The sequence below is a fragment of the Coloeus monedula genome (genome assembly GCF_965178545.1).
Source record: "Coloeus monedula genome assembly, chromosome: 25".
Lineage (NCBI taxonomy): Eukaryota > Metazoa > Chordata > Aves > Passeriformes > Corvidae > Coloeus > Coloeus monedula.
The window spans coordinates 1,604,030-1,624,784 of record NC_138805.1 but is presented as its reverse complement, the minus strand read 5'-3'; the positions used below and the strand labels follow the sequence as shown (position 1 = coordinate 1,624,784).

General features: G+C 46.7%; 1 protein-coding gene across 2 annotated transcripts in view; it reads right to left on the bottom strand.

Annotated features, from left to right (window-relative positions):
* The window catches only part of CDON (cell adhesion associated, oncogene regulated), a 52,465-nt gene that overhangs the window by 2,837 nt on the left and 28,873 nt on the right, over window positions 1-20,755 (bottom strand). For both annotated transcript variants that reach the window (XM_082296840.1, XM_082296841.1), the window contains exons 9-18: window positions 18,807-19,099; window positions 16,948-17,122; window positions 15,036-15,164; window positions 13,529-13,735; window positions 12,711-12,892; window positions 11,417-11,522; window positions 8,068-8,190; window positions 6,408-6,635; window positions 5,122-5,396; window positions 2,735-2,814 (exon numbers count right to left, since the gene is read on the bottom strand). In XM_082296840.1, the coding sequence (XP_082152966.1) occupies window positions 2,735-2,814; window positions 5,122-5,396; window positions 6,408-6,635; window positions 8,068-8,190; window positions 11,417-11,522; window positions 12,711-12,892; window positions 13,529-13,735; window positions 15,036-15,164; window positions 16,948-17,122; window positions 18,807-19,099 (1,798 nt within the window). The remainder of the gene's footprint in view (window positions 1-2,734; window positions 2,815-5,121; window positions 5,397-6,407; window positions 6,636-8,067; window positions 8,191-11,416; window positions 11,523-12,710; window positions 12,893-13,528; window positions 13,736-15,035; window positions 15,165-16,947; window positions 17,123-18,806; window positions 19,100-20,755) is intronic.

The following is a 20,755-nucleotide window of genomic DNA, read 5'->3' as shown; positions in this document are numbered from 1 at the left end:
ATGAAACACATCTGGTCCTCAAACAAATCCATTTATTAGTTTGCCTTTCTCTCCGCAGAGGTTTTGACTGCACTCACTTATTATTTAGAAAAAAAGGGCTCAGAGAAACCCATCTAAATGTTCGGGTTTGCATGTTTCTGGGGGTTTCTTCTTAAAGATACAGAGGTCAGTGGAGTTCTCTGTATTATTGTAAGGGCTTGAAGGATGTTTCAACACAGCAGTTCAGCCTTTTAAGCTTCAATAACCACATTTTGATGGAAACTAGCCATGGGGATATCCAGAGCAGAGTGTGCAGGAAGAGCGATGTAAAATCCCTGCTGCAGAAAACACATTTTCTATCAATTCTCAATACTGAAACCCTACCAAACTATAATCTAAAAAACCAATAATTTAGATGAAAAAGCTGGAAAAACAAACTGATGCTCCTACATTTGAATTGTGCATTTCAGATTTCTGATCAAAACACAGTGAGTTGGCAAAGGAGAGAGACCTGCAAAAGTGTAAATTCCTCTGCAAACATCAGGTATCTTGAGAGCTTTAGCACAAAGGCACAAGAGAAGGAAAAAGATCAATTCTCAATCCTGTCAACCACAGGCTTTGTCCACAATAGCAAAGCAGGTCTCCAGTTTTCAGCAGCTTCTCCCTCTGGCAAGGCTCCATGAGCAGTTATGAGGGATAAAGTGCTAATTTAAACAGAAGACCCAGGGATTTCAGCACTGGAATAATAAAACCTGCTCTGAGATGGCTATTGCTGAAAACAGCTACGAAATAATGCTGAACCTTTAGGATTCATTTGCACGTGGTCACAATTCACGTAACTGCTAAACTCACCCCAAATCAGCAACAGCTCCAGGCATTTGGTGGGAATGGGTCAGTGAGGAATTTGTGGCACCAAGGCCACACTCCTGATCTGGAGACCTCACCCTGCCAGAGGTTTGTCCACCTGAACCTCCCTTCCCCTGCTGCCACAGGGGGTGTGCAGAGGGAACTGCCTGATTTCAGCACACAATGATCCCAGCCTGGGACAAGGAACAGGTTCTCTTTCCACCAACAGAGACCGGGTTGGGGGGACAGCCCTCACCTGTGCAATGAGGTTGAACAACACAGAGAAAATACTCCAGCCCCAAATTCCCACTTGCCAAAACCTACTGAGCTGACTGCACTAACCCACTAGGCCTTCCTCCTCACCCTGGCCATACACCCAGCTCCCTGGTGTAATGCTGAGGCACGTTCTGGTCCTCTCCACTCCCCTCTCCCATGTCCTCTTTCCATTCCCCCAGCGCCAGGACAGGAACGGAGCGGTCCCGGCTGTGCAGCTCTCCTGCCAAACCGAGGTTAATGATCCCCTCCGGGGTAAGGCAGCTGTAAGGGACAACTTGTTTCTCTATCAAGCAGTCAAATATAGAATGGGGCTGTGAAAACTCAAAGTTCAGGCCCTGCTGATGACCCGTCTGGGAGGAGCAGTGCAGTTGCAAAGGATGGAATTCTTTCCCTTGCTTTCTTAGGGGAAAAAAAAGAGCAAATAAAAATTTAAATGTGTTTAAAACTGGAAGCAAGCTCTTAATTACAGTGTAACACATATGGCAGGCTCCAAACTACCACCAGTCTTAGACATCCTGGTGAGAGCTGCTGCACAGCCTGCTCAAAAGCACAGCATGGATCTGTGAGGGAACGTACTGGGCTTTCCTGAGACCTGCCAGGGACACTGGTCCAGGCAAGGCGTGCCCAGCTCCACCTGCAAGCAGCAGCTTGTCAGCATTACACTGTCATGCACATATTTACAGAAGGAAGATGGATTCAAAGCCTATTATAAATGGTATTTTAAAAAGTAAACCCATGAAAATAAAGTGAATGTGTTTTCTGCCTTCAACAACAGCTTTATTGTTCAACAGGGGTTGGACTCGATGATGCTTGTGGGCCCAACTCAGAATATTCAACGATTCAATGATTAATTTCAACTCATCTTACCCAGATGCACGCCTAAAGGCAGCTGAAGATTTTAACAATACAGAATAATCAAAGTATGATTGAAAAAAAAGCCCACAACCTACCAGCCTGAGCAGCCCAGCTTGTCTGACTTTCAGTCCTATTTATAATCATTAAAATAACCAGAGATTTAGTCAGAAGCCTAGGAGGATAGTAACTCCAAAAGTGAAAAATGTAATAATTTTTATTAGGTTTTCGACTCCCAGCTGCAACGCAGAAGACAGATTTTCCCTTATTCTACACAAGAATCCTTTTTCCCATGAAGAAAATGTATCCCACTCTGACAATGGCTGGTCAAATTCCTCCTGAAGGCCTCAAGAACTTCAAATCCCATGTTTTACAAAGGACAGCAATGTGAAGGCAAAGGGGTGAGTTGGTCAGCGTTCTTAAGGGAATGTCAGGAAGTGTAAAATATGGAAGAACAATTAAATCCGATTTGACAAGCTCCATATGGAATGATTCTGTTATCTCAAAACTAAAGAAAACACAGGAAATAAGGACTCTTTTAAAATCCAGTGCCCAACCTGCCTAGAGAGCATCAGAGGAGCAAAGCGAGCTCTGGGGGTTTAACAACTTGTTTTATTCTATCTGATGGACAATCCTCAACTGCTCTCCAGGTCATCCACAGAGCTCCTCATGTCAGCCAGGACTCCAGCTCTCAGCTTTTGCCAGCCCCAGCTCCACCCCAGCACAGAGAGTGAGGGCTGCTCTCCAGGCAGGTTCTGCCTTCGTGCAGGTTATTCCTCACCTGTTATTGTTCCGACAATTCCGGCAGCTGATGCACTCCGAGGGGTCAGCCTGCGGCACTGTCGTGTACATCCCACCACCCTGCAGCAGGAAGGATTAATAACAAATAATCAGAAATCAAATCACTATGTGAACACCCAGGAGCTCTTTGACTCAGTTTCCCCACTCCGATCACGTTATCGATGCCCTGCTCCGGGCTGTACGTGGCATGGCAACACTGAGCGATTGTCCAAAGGCCAGGGGAGGGCTTTGCCAGTGTGTGTGTCAGGGAAAAGTAAATAACTGCAGCTTAGACAAGTATGTGGTCATTTCCCTGGTCTGTTTTCAGCTTAATACGCTGAGGCTTAATTTAATAAACACACTGTAAATATATTTATTTTTAACGTTGATGACAGACACGAAAGTGAATTGCTGTTCATTAGCACACAAGGCTTGTTTAGGGAGACAGAAGATTAAATTTGGAGGGCTGATGTCACACACAAACCCATCCCACTTTCCTGTAATTACTCCGATTAGATCAGTTTACTTCACTACACTGATTTTTGAACCGTTTCATATTTGTACAGATGGGGTAATTCCTCAGCCAGCAATGACTCCGGGTGAGAGGGATTTTGTGTTGTTGGTTTTGGCTAACGGGGCCATTACAAGCCAGTTGAAATGCCCAGATTAACACATACCTCATTGTTAGGGACCAGGCAGACAGTGATGCGGGAGCCACTCCAATTGCAGAGCCAGGCTTCCGCGCCGGCCTCCAGGAGGGAGCCAGGCTGGGAATGCTCACCTGGCTTTTGGCAGTTCAAGTGGTAGGGAACTTCTAGCAATCCCTATTTTTGCAAAAACGGAGCTTATCCTGAAGTTTTTGAGGGATAGGGAGCACTGAGGAAATGCCTGATTAGTCTTGATTGCCATCCTGGCCAGTTGCTCCCTTCCTCATTTAGCCCAATCATTGAAACAATAAAGAGCGACCTAACGAGGATCAGAACATCCTGTTCCCCTGCGTAGCCTCGCCCACGTGCCAGTCCCAGCCCTGCTCCACGGGCAGAGATCGTGTGACATCGTGTGACTCAAACTTTCTGCAACAGGGAGTGGGGAAAGAAAAACTCAACCCTGTCACCTGTTCCCAGCAAGACAACGGCGTTGGGTGGACACCTCATGGCACAGAGGAGCTCCAAGACCTGTGTCATCACACATGTATTTCCTTCTTTCCCCCACAAAAAATAAAAATAGGAGGGACAAAACATCAATGCAAACTCCCAGGCTTTCTCCCAGGCAAGCTTTTGAGCACTGCAGATGTTCCCTTCCTGAGGGCTTGGAGACTTCTGGAGAGTTTCACCCACTGGGAGGTTGGTCAGGTCAAAAAACTCCAGTTTGGGTCTTGGTTGCTCTTGAAAACAACCAAAAGTGGGCACTTCTTGCTACATGGATAGGCCAAGGACAGAATGGGGTGAAGAACTGACTGGTCTGGGCTCAGACTGGAGGGAACTGAAGTGGCAACTACTGTGCAAGTGCTAATTTGTTGTTCAATAAAATGAAGTGCTTGTGCTCAATTACCAACACAAACAATAGACCCGTTTTTTTTCTCCAGAAACAGCATGGGTTATTCAGACTTTTGAACTTTTTCTTTCAGTTTTCCTGGGCAATGTTCACAGTTTTGAGTAAGTTTAGTAAGTTTGAATGCAAGCCATCTGTTTCCATAGACAATAATGAAATCATTATTCTCTCTTGGAAACAGGACACGTTTCAGCAAATGAAGTATTTTTCCACAGCATACAAAGGCTGGATCGCAGACTGAAATTAGTTTTTAATTTTATTTTCAATTTCAAAACAAAAACCGAGCCTGTCTCAACAGTCACAAACAGGAGACTGAAAAAAAAAGCAGCGTTATTGCACTGCTGCAGCTCAAGATGTATGGGGCACTTCATTCCACGGAACCTCCTGCGCCATTCGTGCTTTGCCATAATTAATAGCATTGCTCAGAGTTACAGATCTGAAACAGGTGGGGGAAAAACGGGTGATCCATAAAGCTGCAGAATAAGCAGCTATAATTAAATGTATTTAACTTGGAGATTGAGAAATACCATATGTACAAGTAAAGTATCTCAGCCCAGCACTGAGGCATTCTCAGAGCTTACATGCTGTTAGGAGGAGGGTAGAGGCAGATTTCCCAGAGTAAGTGGAATTCTTGCCGTCATCTGATATTCTCAAATGAAAACCATGATGTTTGTATCACAAATATCAGCCCAGTTGCTTCCTCTGGGATAAGGAATTCAGTGGAACTGGCTGGTATCAATGGATGAGTATTCCCCCACCCAAATTAAGTCTGCTTCCACAGCCCCTGAATAAACCCCAGGGTCTGGGCTGAGCCTCCCACCCGGTGTAGGACCTTACATTCACGAGGTGATGGGGATGTTCGTAGTCCACGTGTGTTCTGGACAGGGAATTGGTGTGCCCTGGGTACCGTCCTGCTCCTCCTCCGCTCAGGATCCCATTGACACCATTGGCAACTTTATGATGGACGTGGGGACAGCCATTGCTGAGGCCATTGCTGAGGAAGTTTCCGTGGATGCTGCCATTGACCCGGCTCGTCCCCGGTAAGGTCGTGTACTCAATCATTTGCCCGTTGAGATCTGCCCCTTGGTAGAGATAGCCAGGAGGGTCGTATTCTGCAAAAGACATTACTGCTGAGAGCACTTTTATTGCTAAATGAGAAGCTAAACGAGCATCCCTAAAAAGTAAACTTCTTTTTTCTTTCTCCAGCTTTTGTGAACTCTGATATCCAAGTGCTTAGCACACAAATGTAGACATGGAAAACAGTCACAGCCTGGAGAGCAGACCAGAAATGTTGGTCTGGAAGGGCTTGGCTGATGTCAATCACTACAAGAGCATCCTAAAACCAACAGCCCCTCTGCCATATCTGCTATAAGCTGCTTCCAGAAGATCTCTCTGGGCTGCAGCTGAAGACACTATCTGATCTTGCAAGAAGTTTTGTTTCATTTCTCTCTGTAGGAGATTAAGGGCATTTAAAAATCACCACAGTCTGTGGCAAGAGCAAGGCTGATTTATGTACAAGGAGCAGAGAAGGCCAGTGCAGAGATTCTGCTGGCTCCAGGTTGCTGGAGGGTACCGAGCACCTTGCAAAGCTCCTGCTCCAGGCTCCAGCTCTCTAATGAAGGGGTTTTCCTTATCAACACCTCTGGAAGACTTGGCCATTCAATACCATCTCATTGTGCAGGGACTAAGAGGTAACAAGGGACTTGTCCTAGAGCTGCAAGTTCTCTTTCTTTCCAGATGCACTCAAGAAAGAGAGAGATCCAGGGTTTAATTCTCCACATTTCAACAAGTGCTTACGATTATTCTGCCTCTGCGATCATCAGAGACCTATGCAGGAGCTTAGACACAAACCGCAGAAACTTTGTCCAGGCCTTTCCCACACCACCCTCTGGGTGAAATTGCAGCACAATCCTCCAGGGACACATCAGGACAGGGAGCATCAGTGTGAAGAAATGGAGACATTGTTGCTCTTAAAAACCTAAGTTTGCACCTAAGGCACACCTGGAAGTACAAGTCTCTACAGAAACGCCAGCTGGCTCCTAACAGGAAACTGCTTTCCATCCATAAAACGCAGCATAGACGTTCCTAGTTTTACTCTGGAAAGGGAACCAGCCCCCACTCACTCTGCAGGGCGTTCTGCTGGCGGTTCTTCCACAGGCACATGGCAATGAAGACGATGAGGATGAGGACCATGACCCCCAGGACGCAGCCCACGATCAGGTACAGCATGTCGCTGCTGCGCACGGGGCCGCTGGCGGGCACGGCCCCGCTGCCCCCGGCCCGCTCGGGGGGGTTCGGTGGCGTGCTCAGGTCCTTCACTGGATATTCAGATGCTCCCGGCGTGCGTTTCACTGGATGGGCAGAGACAAGTACGTGTATATCCTCTAAATGCATTTTTTAAAGGTGTTTTTTCACTATGAAATGAAAATAATTACTGCTGAGTCTGAGTCCCAATGCCTCACAAAGAAAGCTTCCAAGTCAATATTAAAGCCTACAATGAGAATGCCAACTCCTATTGGGTAATAACTATTTGCCTTGGAAAATGGTGATTATCCTCACCCGCTCTTTGAGGTCACTGGAACTTTAACGAGCCGCTCGAGGTACCCATGGCTGCAACTGCTCAAACTCTCAACTTGAAAGAGCGTAAATCTTTCCACTTCTGAGGTCAGGGAAAACCACAACACACATTTCTCTCGCCCAGGCGCTGCCAGGTGACCTACTCTTATCTGATGTGAACCCTGCTAACCCACTTTCCAAACCACACAGTTGAAGATCAACCAAGAGACGAACAGAAAATCACTGAAAATGAGATGCTAGCTTAACCCAGGAATTGCATTTACATTAGTTTCCAGTACACCCCAGTTCAGATTTATTCCATTTGACACTAAAGACCTAAAAGAGGTGCCTGGCTTAGGAGTGAAGCTGATCAGAGAGACACAAGCACCTCCATGTAGGTATGTTGGATAAGCTGGATCACCCTTACAAGCCTGGGGGAGATAAATTTTACGGAAGAGGCAGTGTGAATGACAGATTACATCTCGCCCATTTTAAAATTAGAGAAGAAAGTTATATTCCTTGCAGGAGGGAGACCAACTGTGTGTGCAGCCTTGAAGCCCTGCAGCTCCTACTCCTTCCTTCAAAGGTTTCACTACTCACTTCGCTGAATTTTGATGCTTCCGTTCCCAGAGGGCTTTTTTCTTTTTTTTTTTTTCAAACATTTTTTCATAGCACTGCATTTGAAGTTTACTGTCTGCATTTTCCCTTTACAGCCTTACTTGGTTTTAGAGATTAAAGGAGACAGGAATTCTTCGCAAAATAAATGTGACTGCCATATCTGACACTTCCCGAGAACAGTACAAACTTTGTGCCAGAGGCATGCAGGATTAGGGATGGAGGCAGCCAACACAGCCATCAATTGCTGTGGTCTGCACTTATACAACGTGTCACAGAGCCCTGAAGACATAAAACAGACATACAAATCAATTCTGTCATCTTCAGGCACAGGGTTGTCTCCCAAGCAGAGGCCATCAGCACCGCAGAGGCAGCAGCACTATCTCTGAGGGCAGGCAAAGCTGCAGAGCTCTGCTGAGAGCCTCGGGAGTGCAACGGATCACTTTCCATATGTTCAAAACAATCCCAGCTTCGGAAGACAAAACAATCCTCCGAAACATTCCAGAAAATTATGGTCATCCTTGCAGCTGACTTTTGTGCTGCACAAAAAGTTCCCCCCCCGTGGATCTTTCACATCCCAAACGCCACCTCGGCTCGGCCCCGCAGCCTCACCTTTGGTCTCGCAGATCATCACGTTGCTGTACTCGCTCTCCCCTCCCTCGTTATAGCACTGCATCTTAATGTCATAAGAAGTTTCAGGCTGCAGGTGATTTATCAGGTGCCACTGCTTTGTACCTGTTGTGGGGAGAAAAAGTAAATCGACTGCGGTTCATTTACTCACAGGAGCCAGAATTATGGATGAGTGCATCGCAGGGTCCTTCCCTACCAAATGCAGGGGCACTGCAGCTTGTCTTGCTAGCACAAAAATCTTTAGTAACAGTTTATGGACTTAGCTGAAACCATGGTCCACGAGTGGCACCCCTGCTCATGGCAGAGGGTTGGAACTAGATGATCTTTAAGGTCCCTTCCAACCCAGATTATTCCATGACTCTCTAAGACTTGTGTTATCTTGTGAAATTGATTATTAGAAGGACATTTTGATGAATTAAACGGAGGTTTTTTTCAGTACTTTCAACTAACTTTTTTAAGAAAGTCTTTCTCTACAAAAGCCAGAACTCACTAAACTCAAAACCCAGACATCTGAGTGCCCACACAAGGGCCTTTAAACTCAACAACAGCCCTGTTGGTTAGGGGGCTTTCTGTGCACCCTAAACATGGAACTGCCAAAGGGATGGGTTTAGGGTGGATTATGCTGACTGTTTACAGTACACTGGGCAAATAACAAGGAAAAGTGGCACAGGAAGCTTGGGCCAAGGGAAGAACTTGGCTGTGAGCAGACCTTCTCTGCTGCCCTCGAGGTGCGAGGTACCACTGCAGCCATCGGTGTCCTGCAGGAAGGACACGTCTGGGTTGCTCACTTTGGCCGAAACCGCAAATAATTGAACGTGCATTTTATGAACCATCCTGGGAACGAAGGCTGTCCCGGTGCCACTGCCCCTGTGGAGCTCGAGCCCGAGCCAAGCAATCTTCTCTAATAGGACGGTTTTGTCATCTCTGGCCTCTGGCCAGCATTTCATTTAGACACCCTCCTGAAGTACTGAGCACTTCAGGATAAATCATTCCCAGTTTTTACTTTCACGGGCTTGTGACAAATTTTACTAAACAGCGACCTTTTTTTTTCTTTTTTTTTTTTTTAAGGAGTTTAATTAACTGTTTGAGTGCTCTTAATCCCTCTTGGAAAATACCACCTTGAACTGTTTCCACTGTTTCTAAGGAACTGTCTACCACCTACTGATTTAAGCATTAATAAAAAGACTCGGGCGTGCTCGGCCGGCAGGGGCTGTCACCGTGACGCTGCTCAAACTCCTCCGGGACCCAGCCCAGCTCCAGACCCTCTGCCCGGCCCCAGTAGGGTGGGGGATACCCAGGAGGGCCCCTCCGGACAAGGGGCTGCCCCGCACAGTTCGTGTCCAGCTCTGGCCTGCTGCACGTCCCAGTGAGGGTGGACAAGCCCTGGCTGAAGCTGGAACCGCCTTTCCCTAAATCGCACGTTTTCCCAAGATTCAGACTCGCTTTTCCCGGCGCCCCCACCCCCAAGCATTCCTTTCGGTAATTACTACACCAGGTTTTAGGTTTCCGCTTCAAACCATTAGTGGAACTGGAATCAGTACAGGCACTTTAACTGTCCTCTTCGTGCACCATTAGCAAGGGAAAACATTTAAACAACTGACATCAGACTGCATTTACATTTAAAATTCAATCTCCACGATCCTCGAAACAGAGAAATTCAGACCAGAAACAGACAAATGCAGGACAGGGGTGATTTTTTTGCTTTTGCTTAAAGCGGCTGAGAGATACGGAGGAGCCATCAGAGTCAAGCTTTTTGCTTGTTTTTTCCTTCAAATAAAATCTGATTTTGCCTGTAGCGGCATTTATAAGGGGAAAAAAAAAAGGTTTCTGCAGAGTTTTGAATGTCTCGAAAGACAAGACTTAACAGGAAGCGGTGAGGAAAGCCTGCGGCAAGCACTTAGCTAGCACAGGCATCACAACACTTTTTCCACAACTCATGCAGTCATTTCAAGATAAAATTCCCTGTCAAAAACCAGATTAATTCAAAGGTAACAGAGGGGGGAAAAAGGGAAGAACAAGTGATTTATGGCAAAAATACCTTAAGTCACATGTTCCTCTACATATTTCACATCAAGTGCTTCCAATCACAACTTAATTGAAAATAGTTCTCTCTCCTTTTTTTTCCCCCTCCTGAAAAGCTAATTTAGGGGAGCACAGTAAAGAGAAGTTGAAGTTTAAATCTTTCCACCAACTGATTTCTGTTGCAGGCTCTGGCAGAGCGGAGCAGCTGCTAATGGTTTCAGACTGCCACAAAGAGTTCAATACACACACGCTCGGAAAAAAAACCCGAAACAAGCTAATTTCACAGCACAGTGGAGCCCACTTAAACAACTAACTGCTCAGTGTATAAGATTTATAAACACACAAGTTCTGTCTAGCAAAGGCTAAAATACATTTGCAGATGAAGGTGCAGCCTGCACAAGGTTCTTTAAAGCCTCTGAGCTCAAACTCTGGATCTTTAATAGCTTTATAGTGTGCAAAAGCTTATGTCATGCATCAAAGTACTATGTGCAGTATTGTCTGGCAGGGGAAAATTTTCAAAATAAAGGCCCATTCCTCTTGTAACTGAATAAATGAGGGGGAAAAAAATAATTAACGTCATCGAGCCAGAATGAGATCACTGCATTTGCTCAGCCCGAGCAATAAGGACATTAAATAATATATTTTTAAAAGGGTTTTCCACTTCTGGACTAATATAGACATTATCTAATAACTTCTTCCAGGAAAAAGATGATCTAATGTGCACAGGGGAAAAAAATAACTTGATTAAAAGGTAGAATGAAGCACAAACATACCTGCATTTGCAGAGTGCTACAGCACTTGAGGCTAAAAGCAACTTCCTTATAGCAGGAGAAGTGATTAGGCAAAGTAAGAGGAGAGAAGGGCAATTACACACGAGGTACGACCAGCTTAGAAAGTCCATGCTGGGGTAAATGATTTTAAAAGCCAGCTAGTTGTTAATACAGTCTGTAACCCAGATGTTTTTATCCTGGGTTAAACCTCATTTACACTGCTTTCTCTTTATACAACTTGAAGCTACACCAGTTTAAATAGACCTTCATTAAGGATTTGCAGCTGTCTAACAAGCCAGACCTAAACCTAGCATTTAGTTCTCAAGCTTCCACGTCAAAGAGGCTTCAGCAGGAAGAAACCAGCTCACGTGTGGGCCAAACCCGACGTTAGGTGGTTGAGATAGCTCCTCCCGTGAGATATATTGTCAAGACTTTGCTTGGGAAAAGCAGTTTAGATTTCATATAAACACAGCCAACATGGCTACAGGGTGTCCTTCCCCATGGAGCAGCGCTCCAAGCACGCGTGCCCGGCACCGTACCGTCCACAATATCCCGCTTGTAGTCGCTGTCGTTGTCACTGTCCGTAGGCCGGTAATAGATGTAAAATCCTTGGATGGGCGTGTTGTTGTTGCTCGATGTGATGTACTGCAAAAGAATTTTAAAAGACTGCATGAGAGGAGAAAAAATTTAACTGAGTCCTGCTGAGTTGTCATCACCGAGTATGTCATGCTCTGGAGATATGAATATTTTTAATAAGGTTGTGCAAGCAAAGGTGACTGAACTCCTTGGAGTAGCCAGAGAGTGGGATGGGGACAAGAGACTGAGCTTGGGCTGACACTTTCCTCCCACATCACTTCCCAAACCCTCAGTTAGGGTTTGACCATGCACAGCCTGAAAATCTGCATGATTAATGGAAATGGAAAAGTTAAAACCATAAAACTCTTCAGAAAGAGTTAAGGTCACTCTAAAAATCAGCTCAGAATCTTTTACTTTAAGTTATGCAGCCTCCTGAGGAACTAGAGGTTATTTTAAGTTTATTATCCTTAACATCTCTTAAGGCTGAGCTAGCAGAGCAAACTAACACTGGGAACTCTACACATTAAATCCTCCAAAGTATACCAGGGGGTTAGATTTCAAAACAAGAGCAAAGAATTTCTGTGGGTTTCAATAAGGACTTTAAAGTACTTGTTTACAATAGACGAGGTAACAGGGGAAAGGAAAATGTTTCTCTAACATGAAACCTCCACTGGATGTGAGGGAAGACGGCGGGTTTGAAACACACTCGCAGCCACCCCAGCCTGGATTGACAAAAGCAGCAGGAATTGCAGGAAACGGAGCCAACTCACAACTCATGGCATGAACGGGGCTTGGGACAGAGTTAAGCCCACTGGTGCCTCTGATATGTCTGTGCCAGAGCAGGTGGACTGGGGCGGCTGCAGCCCCTCACTGGAGCTGCCGGTTGGGCACATCTGGCGTAACCCGAGGAGAGGTGTGTGGGGTCCCCAGGGAACCAGAAGGGGAGTGGGGTGGAGGGAAGCTGGGAGATGGTGCAAAAGGCAACAGACAACTGACAGGGCTGCCTCCGAGTGGGAAAAAGGGTCTGAAAATGTGGGCAAAGGGCTCGAGAGGCACATGCCCCACTAAGTCCCCCAGTTCTACCATATGGACATGAAGTGTCTCAGCCCCATCCTAGGAACACGATCACATCCAGGACTCAGGGGAAGGAAAACCACCACTCACCACTCTGCAAACAGCTCCTAATGCTCCACTTTGAGCAGCCCCAGCAGTACAAATTGTACAGGGAAGAGAAGAACGGGAGACTGTTATACCCACCGTCCACTTCAGCATGATCTGGGTGTCGCTGATGGCTTCGGTGTAGGCGATGTGCGGCCCGGCGATGGGCCGGCTGGAGAAGCGGCTGGTGAATCCGGCCACTTGGTACGGGCGCGACGCGGCGCTCCGGGGGCTCTCCCCGTAGTTGTTCACTGCGATCACTCGGAACCTATACATTTCTCCTTTTAAGGGAAAGAGTGGAAGAAAGAAGCCCTCGTAGCAAAACAAGTGCTAGAAAGAGGATTCAAGGAGAGACTAAACGGATTAGGAAGTACTTTTTGCACAACATCCAGTTAGAAAAAGCAGAGGAGGCCTTGCCACAGATTGATGTGGAGATGTAAACAGCTTCTAGAAGTCACTCAAGGAAAATCCAAAGGGTATTGTACACACAGATAGAGATGCCTCCATCAGTCAGGAAGTCCCTAAACTGGTGGGCACTGAGAAGATGCTTCAAAGGATCCCTATCCACTCCCTTTTCTCTTGTGCTTTCTGCCTGAGTTTTCAGGGTTGGACACTGGAAGAAGTCAGGACAGATGTTTTTCCATTAATGCATTTTTCTCCACATTCTGAGTGTTCACTAGAAGGACAATTAAGTTAAAAATAGCAGTGATACACAACCCTCCTCTCCACATGAACAAGTATTAAATTATGGTGGGGTTTTTTCCACTTGGAAAGCCAGAAATCAACTTGAATTCATGTAACAAGCTCCTAGGCCATACACAAAACCCAAACCTAATCGAGCAGAAATGGGGTAATCCAAGCAGAAGTTAAAATGAAAAAAACGAGGAGCTGCAGTAATGAAAGACCATTTCTAATACCTGGCTCCAAGTTCCGAACTTCCACAGACAGCTTGGAAGGAGAGATGTTGCCAGCTGCGACGAGCCAGTCGCTGTTGCGGCCCAGGCGTTTGTACTCCACTTTGAAGGCAGTGATGGGGGAGCCCCCGTTGGCACGGGGGATCCACGTGACGTAGACGGATGATTCCGATGCCGTGGATATCGTGGGTCGGTCGGGAGCTTCTGGAACTGAAATGGGAAATTTGGTTACAAGAGGATTAGAGTCAGCCGAAACTTAATTTCCGGGAACAACAGATTAGACTCGTTGCTGATTACGTTGGATTTCCCGTATTAGCAAGGAGAATCTTAAATCCTCCTGAAATCACCACTGCCCTTACTCTGCTGGAAAGGATGGATGATGAGCAGACAACAGAGGAATTGATTATCTTATCGATACAATATTAAAAAATTATATGGCATTGCACTGTTCCAACCACTTCTACATGGAAACAGACACATACACTAAGTGAACAGGAAAAACATGGCTATTATTTTCAAGCCCTCAAAACTCCCCCAGACCCAATGAAACTTCAACCCATCCACATTAACCAGTGCTGGAGAAATGAGAAGGAAGAGTGAACAAAGCATGCACCAGGATATACTTACGGAACTCACTGAAGTTACAGGCAGCAGCGGGACAGAGAGAAGGGAAAGAGGGGCGTTAGTAAATCTGGTTGTAAGAGCTGTGAGGCTTTACTAAACCAGCCTGGATTCATGAACATGGAGCTGGCGCTGAGGAGTGGAGCAAGGAGCAGCAGGTTGGCAGCTCTGGGGCATGAAGCAGCTGAGCATTTGCAGCCAGGCACGAGTAAGGCTCCTCTGACACTCAGTGCTGCCACAAGCACGCAACGCTCGGCTCCTCGCCTGTGTTATTAAACCTCTCCACTCACCTTTGGCTTTACCCCAAATTTCAGATACCTTTGAGATCTCAGCCCCTGAGTAAATCTGCCTGAACCAGACCAAGGAGTTCAAAGGCTGGGGGGCGGGGGGGGGTGAGAAAAAGGACTATAAACGTGCTCTTTTCACTAGAAACCAGGCCAAATGTCACACCTACTGGGAAGCGCTTGTATCTCCTCACCATCAGAAATAAGCCTATCCCTGGGAAGCCACGGGAGGACATTCAGAACAGACACCATGCGCTTTTGAGAACTTAAAGCTCTGACACAGCCATTTCCCATTTCCCCCTCTTCCCCTGGCTCTTTCTCAGTGGAAGGAAAAACAGGGTATTTAGCAAAAAGAAACCGCAGGTTTAAAAACATGCAGCAAGAACATGGGTTGTAAGTGAAAATTCTCTTGTTTTTTTGAGAGCCACCCATGCAGGCAGCAGCATCCTTGGAAATATCCTGTGTAACAGAGCAGCCTCAGAATAAACAGGAAATAGAGGAGGCAATACAAGCACCTGGAGCTGTCATGAACACAGGTTAACTCAGATGCAGCTCTTTGCAATACAACTTTTAGCACCCGAATCACAAACCATCCATGCTCCTACCTCCACTGTGGCGAGACAGGTCCGGAAGGATGACACCGAAATTATTTGTGCCTTCAGGAACAATGGGATGTTTAGGGATTCCTGCAGGTGGAGATGGAGCCTGTGTGTTCTTCGAGGATGATGTTCTTTCTAAGAAGATTTGACAGACAGTACATCAGTGTAGGGCCTGTATAAGGAAATGCTGTTTGTCAATGCTCACTATATGCTCACTCTACTCGCTACAGTGCTGCCCTGGCTCCACATCCCAAGCTGAACAGTCAGGATAGCAATCAGGGAGGTTCTCTCAGAGAGCAAGTGAGATTTTCCACACCAGCCCAGGGCCTCTGCTGTGGGTGAGTGACTGTCCATTTGCAGTACTGACATCCACAGCGCTTAGTGGAGATGCCACCAGCTCCTGCCTGTGCTGCCAAGCCCACTCATCACAACACCACCAGGTGATGAAATCCCTGAAATCCTCCAACATCACCTGAAATCCCTGTCTAGAGAAGGAGTAAAAGTGCTGTGGAAGCAGCTGGAGCCTGCACACCAGGCTGAGAGGGCTTTTGACCTGTGGCAGTAGGGGTAGCAGTACTGACTCCTCCAAGTTTGCCAGGGATTGAGCACAGGACAGTGAACAAGAAGCATCATCTGGGTTTAATATGATGGGCTGTGACAAGTGGCTTTGCTGGTGTGAAGTTTCCTCAGTCCCCCAGTGAGCTGGGAGGATTGGTAGTAGGAGGAACATGAGCATGAACACCAGGATGTCTTTTATGGAAAAGTATGGGTGGAATGGGATTTTGCCACAGTTTGATACAATACCGTGGGGTAACCTGACTCATGGAGAAAGGTGGGGTGGAAGAATGTGCAGCCTGTGATGATAAAGGGAGTAGGTGTAGGGCAAAAAATCAAGTAAGTGTGGGGTTTTCTATGGAGACAACTCCTCAGGCTCCTTCTCCAAGGGTCTGTGCAAGGAAGAGGACAGCTCAGAACAGGCTGGGGATGACTGTGGCCCCTCAGAATGGTGTTTGGCCTCATGGTAGGACACAGCCTATGAAAGGGGAGCAGGAGAAGAACTCCTGTGTTAGAGGTTTCTTTGTGTAAGTCTTAATAAAATTTTAAGCTATCCTGTCCTTCACAGAATTCCAGAAGGGTTTGAGCTGGAAGAGACCTTTAAGCTCATGTTGTTCCACCCCCATGGGCAGGGACACCTTCCACGATCCCAGGTTGCTCCAAGCCCCATCCAACCTGGCCTTGGACGTTTCCAGTGATGGGGCAGCTGCAACTTCTCTGGGCACCCTGTGCCAGGGCCTCACCACTCTCACCGGGAAGAATTTATTCCAAATATCCCATCTAACCCTGCCCTCTGTCACATAAAAGCCATTCTTGGACAGTAGTATGAAAAATATCTACTTGTTTGTGTGCTAAAGAGCACAGGCACCAGCGTCCAAGCTTGAAAGAAAAAATGCTCTAATTAGAAATGTAGTGCTTGTTGCTGTCTGCACACAACTATCAGAACATCTGGCTCGTGGTGAGCAGAGATTGTCACTGAGGCGTCTGCAAAGCAAACCAGGAGCAGCTTTGTTGATACATGAAAATTCGATGGTGCAGAGTTTCTTCTGTGATTCTCTGAAAAACCTCAACAGGGACAGGCTGCCCCTGACTTTGCTCCTTAAAGCAAGAGGAACCTCCCAGTACAAATCTTAACAATCACCCCAAAAATAATATTATTAAGCTTTTAATAGCTTCTACTTACCAACAGCCTCACGCTCAGGGAAGTTTGCCCTACAGCAATTTTAGCTATTAGAGGCTGTTCCTTAGCAAATAAACTGCGGAATATTTCACATATGGCTTAGCAGATGCCATTAAACGACTGATGTCATTAAATAAATGTCTCTGGAAGGCCAGGACACAGGGCACATTGTGCTGCACCTACCCTTGCTGGTGCGGAACGTCAGCATGGCCGGCTGGCCCTCGCCGGCGGCGCTCCTGGCCACCATCAGCACTTCGTAGAGGCTGGAGGGCTCCAGCTCGGTGAGGCGCAGCTCGTTCTCGCTGCCGGGCACCCGCACCGTGTGCCAGCCGCCCGCCGCGCTCACGCCGTCCTCCAGCTGCGCACACAGGGAGAAACCGGTCAGCGCGGGAGCACCGGGAGCCAGGGACTGCTCACGCTTTGCACCCACTTTCACAGCACTCCTTGGATAAACTCTTCTCTCTCTCTCTCCACACACGCACTTGGTTTTGACTTTTTTTTTTCATTTTCACTCAAGAGGCCGAATGATTTTCAGCCAGCCTTCAGCTGTGTGCTACTAAAGGGCTGGACCCTAATGAGAAGGAGATTTTGCCTGTACTAGCCCAGCTTTCCCTGTACTTCAGCATTTAAAAATATTTATTGGCAAAAAGTATGTCTTAGTTATTCCTTAAGGCTGGGAAAAAAAGTCAGGGAGACCAAAGATTTGGGTTTATCAATGCATGTTTCCTTTTTTTAAAAACAAAATCACTTTTTAACTTAGCAGTGAAACCACCAGCTCTGTTAAAGAAAAGAAAGACATTCTGGGTAGTCTCTTAATGCTTGACCTTTGCAGGAAAACATTACCCCAAATCCCAAAGGAAAAGACAAAGATTCCACCAAAAATAAACTACTAAACAATATAAGACTTTAATAAAACATTGGAGGCAGATCTAAACGCTGTGGATTATCAAAGGTTATGCCAGAGGTCTTTGTTCAACTATTTTCTTCTACAGCAAAACCACTCCAAGGCTTTTATTCCCCCATCTTTTTTTTTCCTCTATTAAAAGAGGGAAATCAATAAAATAATTTAATGACACAAAGAGAGCACCACCCTAAAAACCAGGATAAATTCACTGCCGAGAAACGCATGAGTGAGCACATTTAATGTGGAAAGGATTGGTGTGAGAGAAGGGAGAGCATCAAAAAGGTCAAAAAAGCATTCAGAGCTTCCAGGGCTTATGTGAACCAACTGCCTTTGGATGAAAAATTATCACCAACAAACTCTGGCACCTGGTTTTCAGGAACCAACAGGTCAAAAATCTAAGCATTCCCTCCAGGCTAAGACAAGATCAGGATGTAGAGGATTAAAAAGCTTATGAAAAAGAAATCAAACAGCTTTGCCAGGCAGAAAACTGGTTTGCTTGGAAGAACAGATGCAGGCATTGCTTGGTTCTGATTTTAGACTCACAGAATCTCCTGAGCTGAAAGTGGTCTACAAGGATCATGGAGTCCAAATCCTGGCTCTGCACAAGAGGCCCCAGCAATCCCAGCATGGGATGTTAGCAAAAGAGCTCGGTGTTGACACACCATTTTTAATGCCATAGTAGGTACTGCCCCGCAAATTCTAGTTCACTTTCATATTTGATAAATTCAGTTTAATTGAGTCCCTTTGGGATGCAGAGCAGCAAACTCAGTGACGTACTAAGGTAAAACCCAGCTTCCCTTCTGCTCTCACACACAGATTCAAGCTTGCTCACATAAATGCATTTCTAACCCCGCTGACGTTGCACACAACATGCCCTGGAGCCCCATCCCCCATAATGACACCGTAAAGGACAGAAAATCCTGGATAAATCTCACTTAAAACTAGACAGACCAGTGTATTTGCGACAACCTCAGCCAGCCCTCAAACAAGCTGTGTGGGCACAGGAACATTGTGCTTCAACGACACATTTGCTCTCTCTGGCCTGAGCCCACGTCCCGGTTAACACCAGCACTGCTGGTTCCTTGAGAAACCCAGAGGAACTGCGCCGTGTCCCCGCCCGGGGCACTGGGGACGGTACCTTGCGGTATTTGACAAAGTAGGCGTTGATGGGCAGGCCCCCGGCGCGGCCCGGCCGCCACACCAGGCTGTAGGTGTCCGGCTTCGGCGTCTGCGGGGGGCTCAGGATGATGGGGGCCTCGGGCGGGGCAGCCGCGCTCGATGCTTTTTCCATCGTGGCTGCATCCAGAGGCGATTTTGTTGGAGGTGAGCTTGAAAACGCCATTTCTGCACCAAAATCACCGCCGCTCTCGTCGCTCTGGGCAAGCTCCAGAGGAGCTGTTTCTCCTGCTCTCGTGCCAGTTGCTGGAGGAACTGCAAAGGGAGGGTCTGGTTACATCCCCACGATGACGTACGTTCACCCCGTGCCGAGGGGACGCTAAATCACTTCAGAGTGACATTTCCAAACAAGCCCTGCTGCAAAACGCCAGGTCCAGAGGTGCCCACACAGATCTGAGCCTGGTGCCAAGCTGTGGCCTGGGTGTTTTTTCAGGGCACAGCAGTGGGGTTTGGTTTGTTTTTATTTGGTTTGGTTTTTTTTTCACAGTAGCAAAGAGTGAAAACCTGAAACTCAAGGTCTACAGGCACAGTTTGACTGTATCTCCACTAAATTAAGTCATGGCAATGCATGTTAAAAGAAATATATAAGTATATAGCTAAATCTGTGAGACAAACAGAGTAATTTGTACGCTGTTGTACAAGGAACTTTTCATGGCCTGCACTGGCGTGCACACAAGAGGACATTCTCCTACACCAGTTTCTGAGGTTTTAGCTGTAATTTGGAGAAGCTTTGAAAGCTGCACAACTCAACTACTTCATTTGAAAATTTATGCTGAGAATAAACTCAGTTTACAGGAAGATCTACATGCAATTTAATACCAGCGCATTTCTAGAAATCCTTTTCCAGCCTCCTCCATCCTATTTACTTTTGCTGGTACGAAAAAAAAAATCTATACTGTATCAGTAGTCTAAAAGAGGCCACAAGATTTAAAAAAAGCCCTGTTTGGCTGATGCAGGGCTCATCAGAATTCCAGGCAGGAAAAGGATGGCAGGTTGGACATCTGAGATTATCCAGGACAAGAAAACGTCAGTACTTAAAGCAAAGAAGGTTTGGGAAGCAGCTCAGCTCCTCAAGGCTGCACACGGCAGCAGCGGGACAGCCAGATGTTCGGAGCCCTGTCCGTCCTTTCAGATTTGTGTAGGTTTATGTTACGTGCCGGGGTCTGGAAGGGGAAGGGAATGAAGGGAACTTGGTTTACAAAACAAACAAATTCCTTGGTAATGTAAAGCCTAGGCAGTGTTAGCCTGGCTGACTCAGATTCCTTCAAACCTCCATTAAAATACCAGCAGCAAGTGTGGCTGCTATTTTTGGCCACTTTTTAAAAAGCTGGGAAGGAAAGTTCTCTTTTCAAATTGAAGACACGCTCCCGGCGAGCATTCCTTGTTTGTTTCTTCTCATTTATTTAGCAATGCCACAAAATTCAGTGACAGGAAGAAGGGAAAAACACGGGGAGGATGTCCCCAAAGCCAGATGGTCTTAAAATGCCAGACACTCCCAGAACAATCCCCGAACTAAAGGGTATCTCTGCTGTCAGAGGAGCAGCAGGAAGGGCCTGATATTGGAAACAAATGGGAGGAGGTGGAAGGCCCTCAGCACCGTGGTGGACCCCGAGGGTGTGGGTGGGCACGGTTTGGTTTGACGCCTGCTGGCACTGGGGACATGGACTCTTGGAGTGGAGAATGAGTTGTGGTTTCAGCTGGTGACAGCAGACCCACAGCCAGCGCTGTGTTTATTGCTGCGGGAGGGGAGTCGTCAACAACTGCCGGGTTGTTGTATTTTTGCTTTGGAAAACAACCCCTGGGTAACAATTCCCATTAAGTAATTCAGATCTAAGCTCTTTTTGCAAAGTTTCTGCTATAATTACTACCCATATAACCCAGCACATCAGCCTTCTCTCTGCTGCCGTGTCA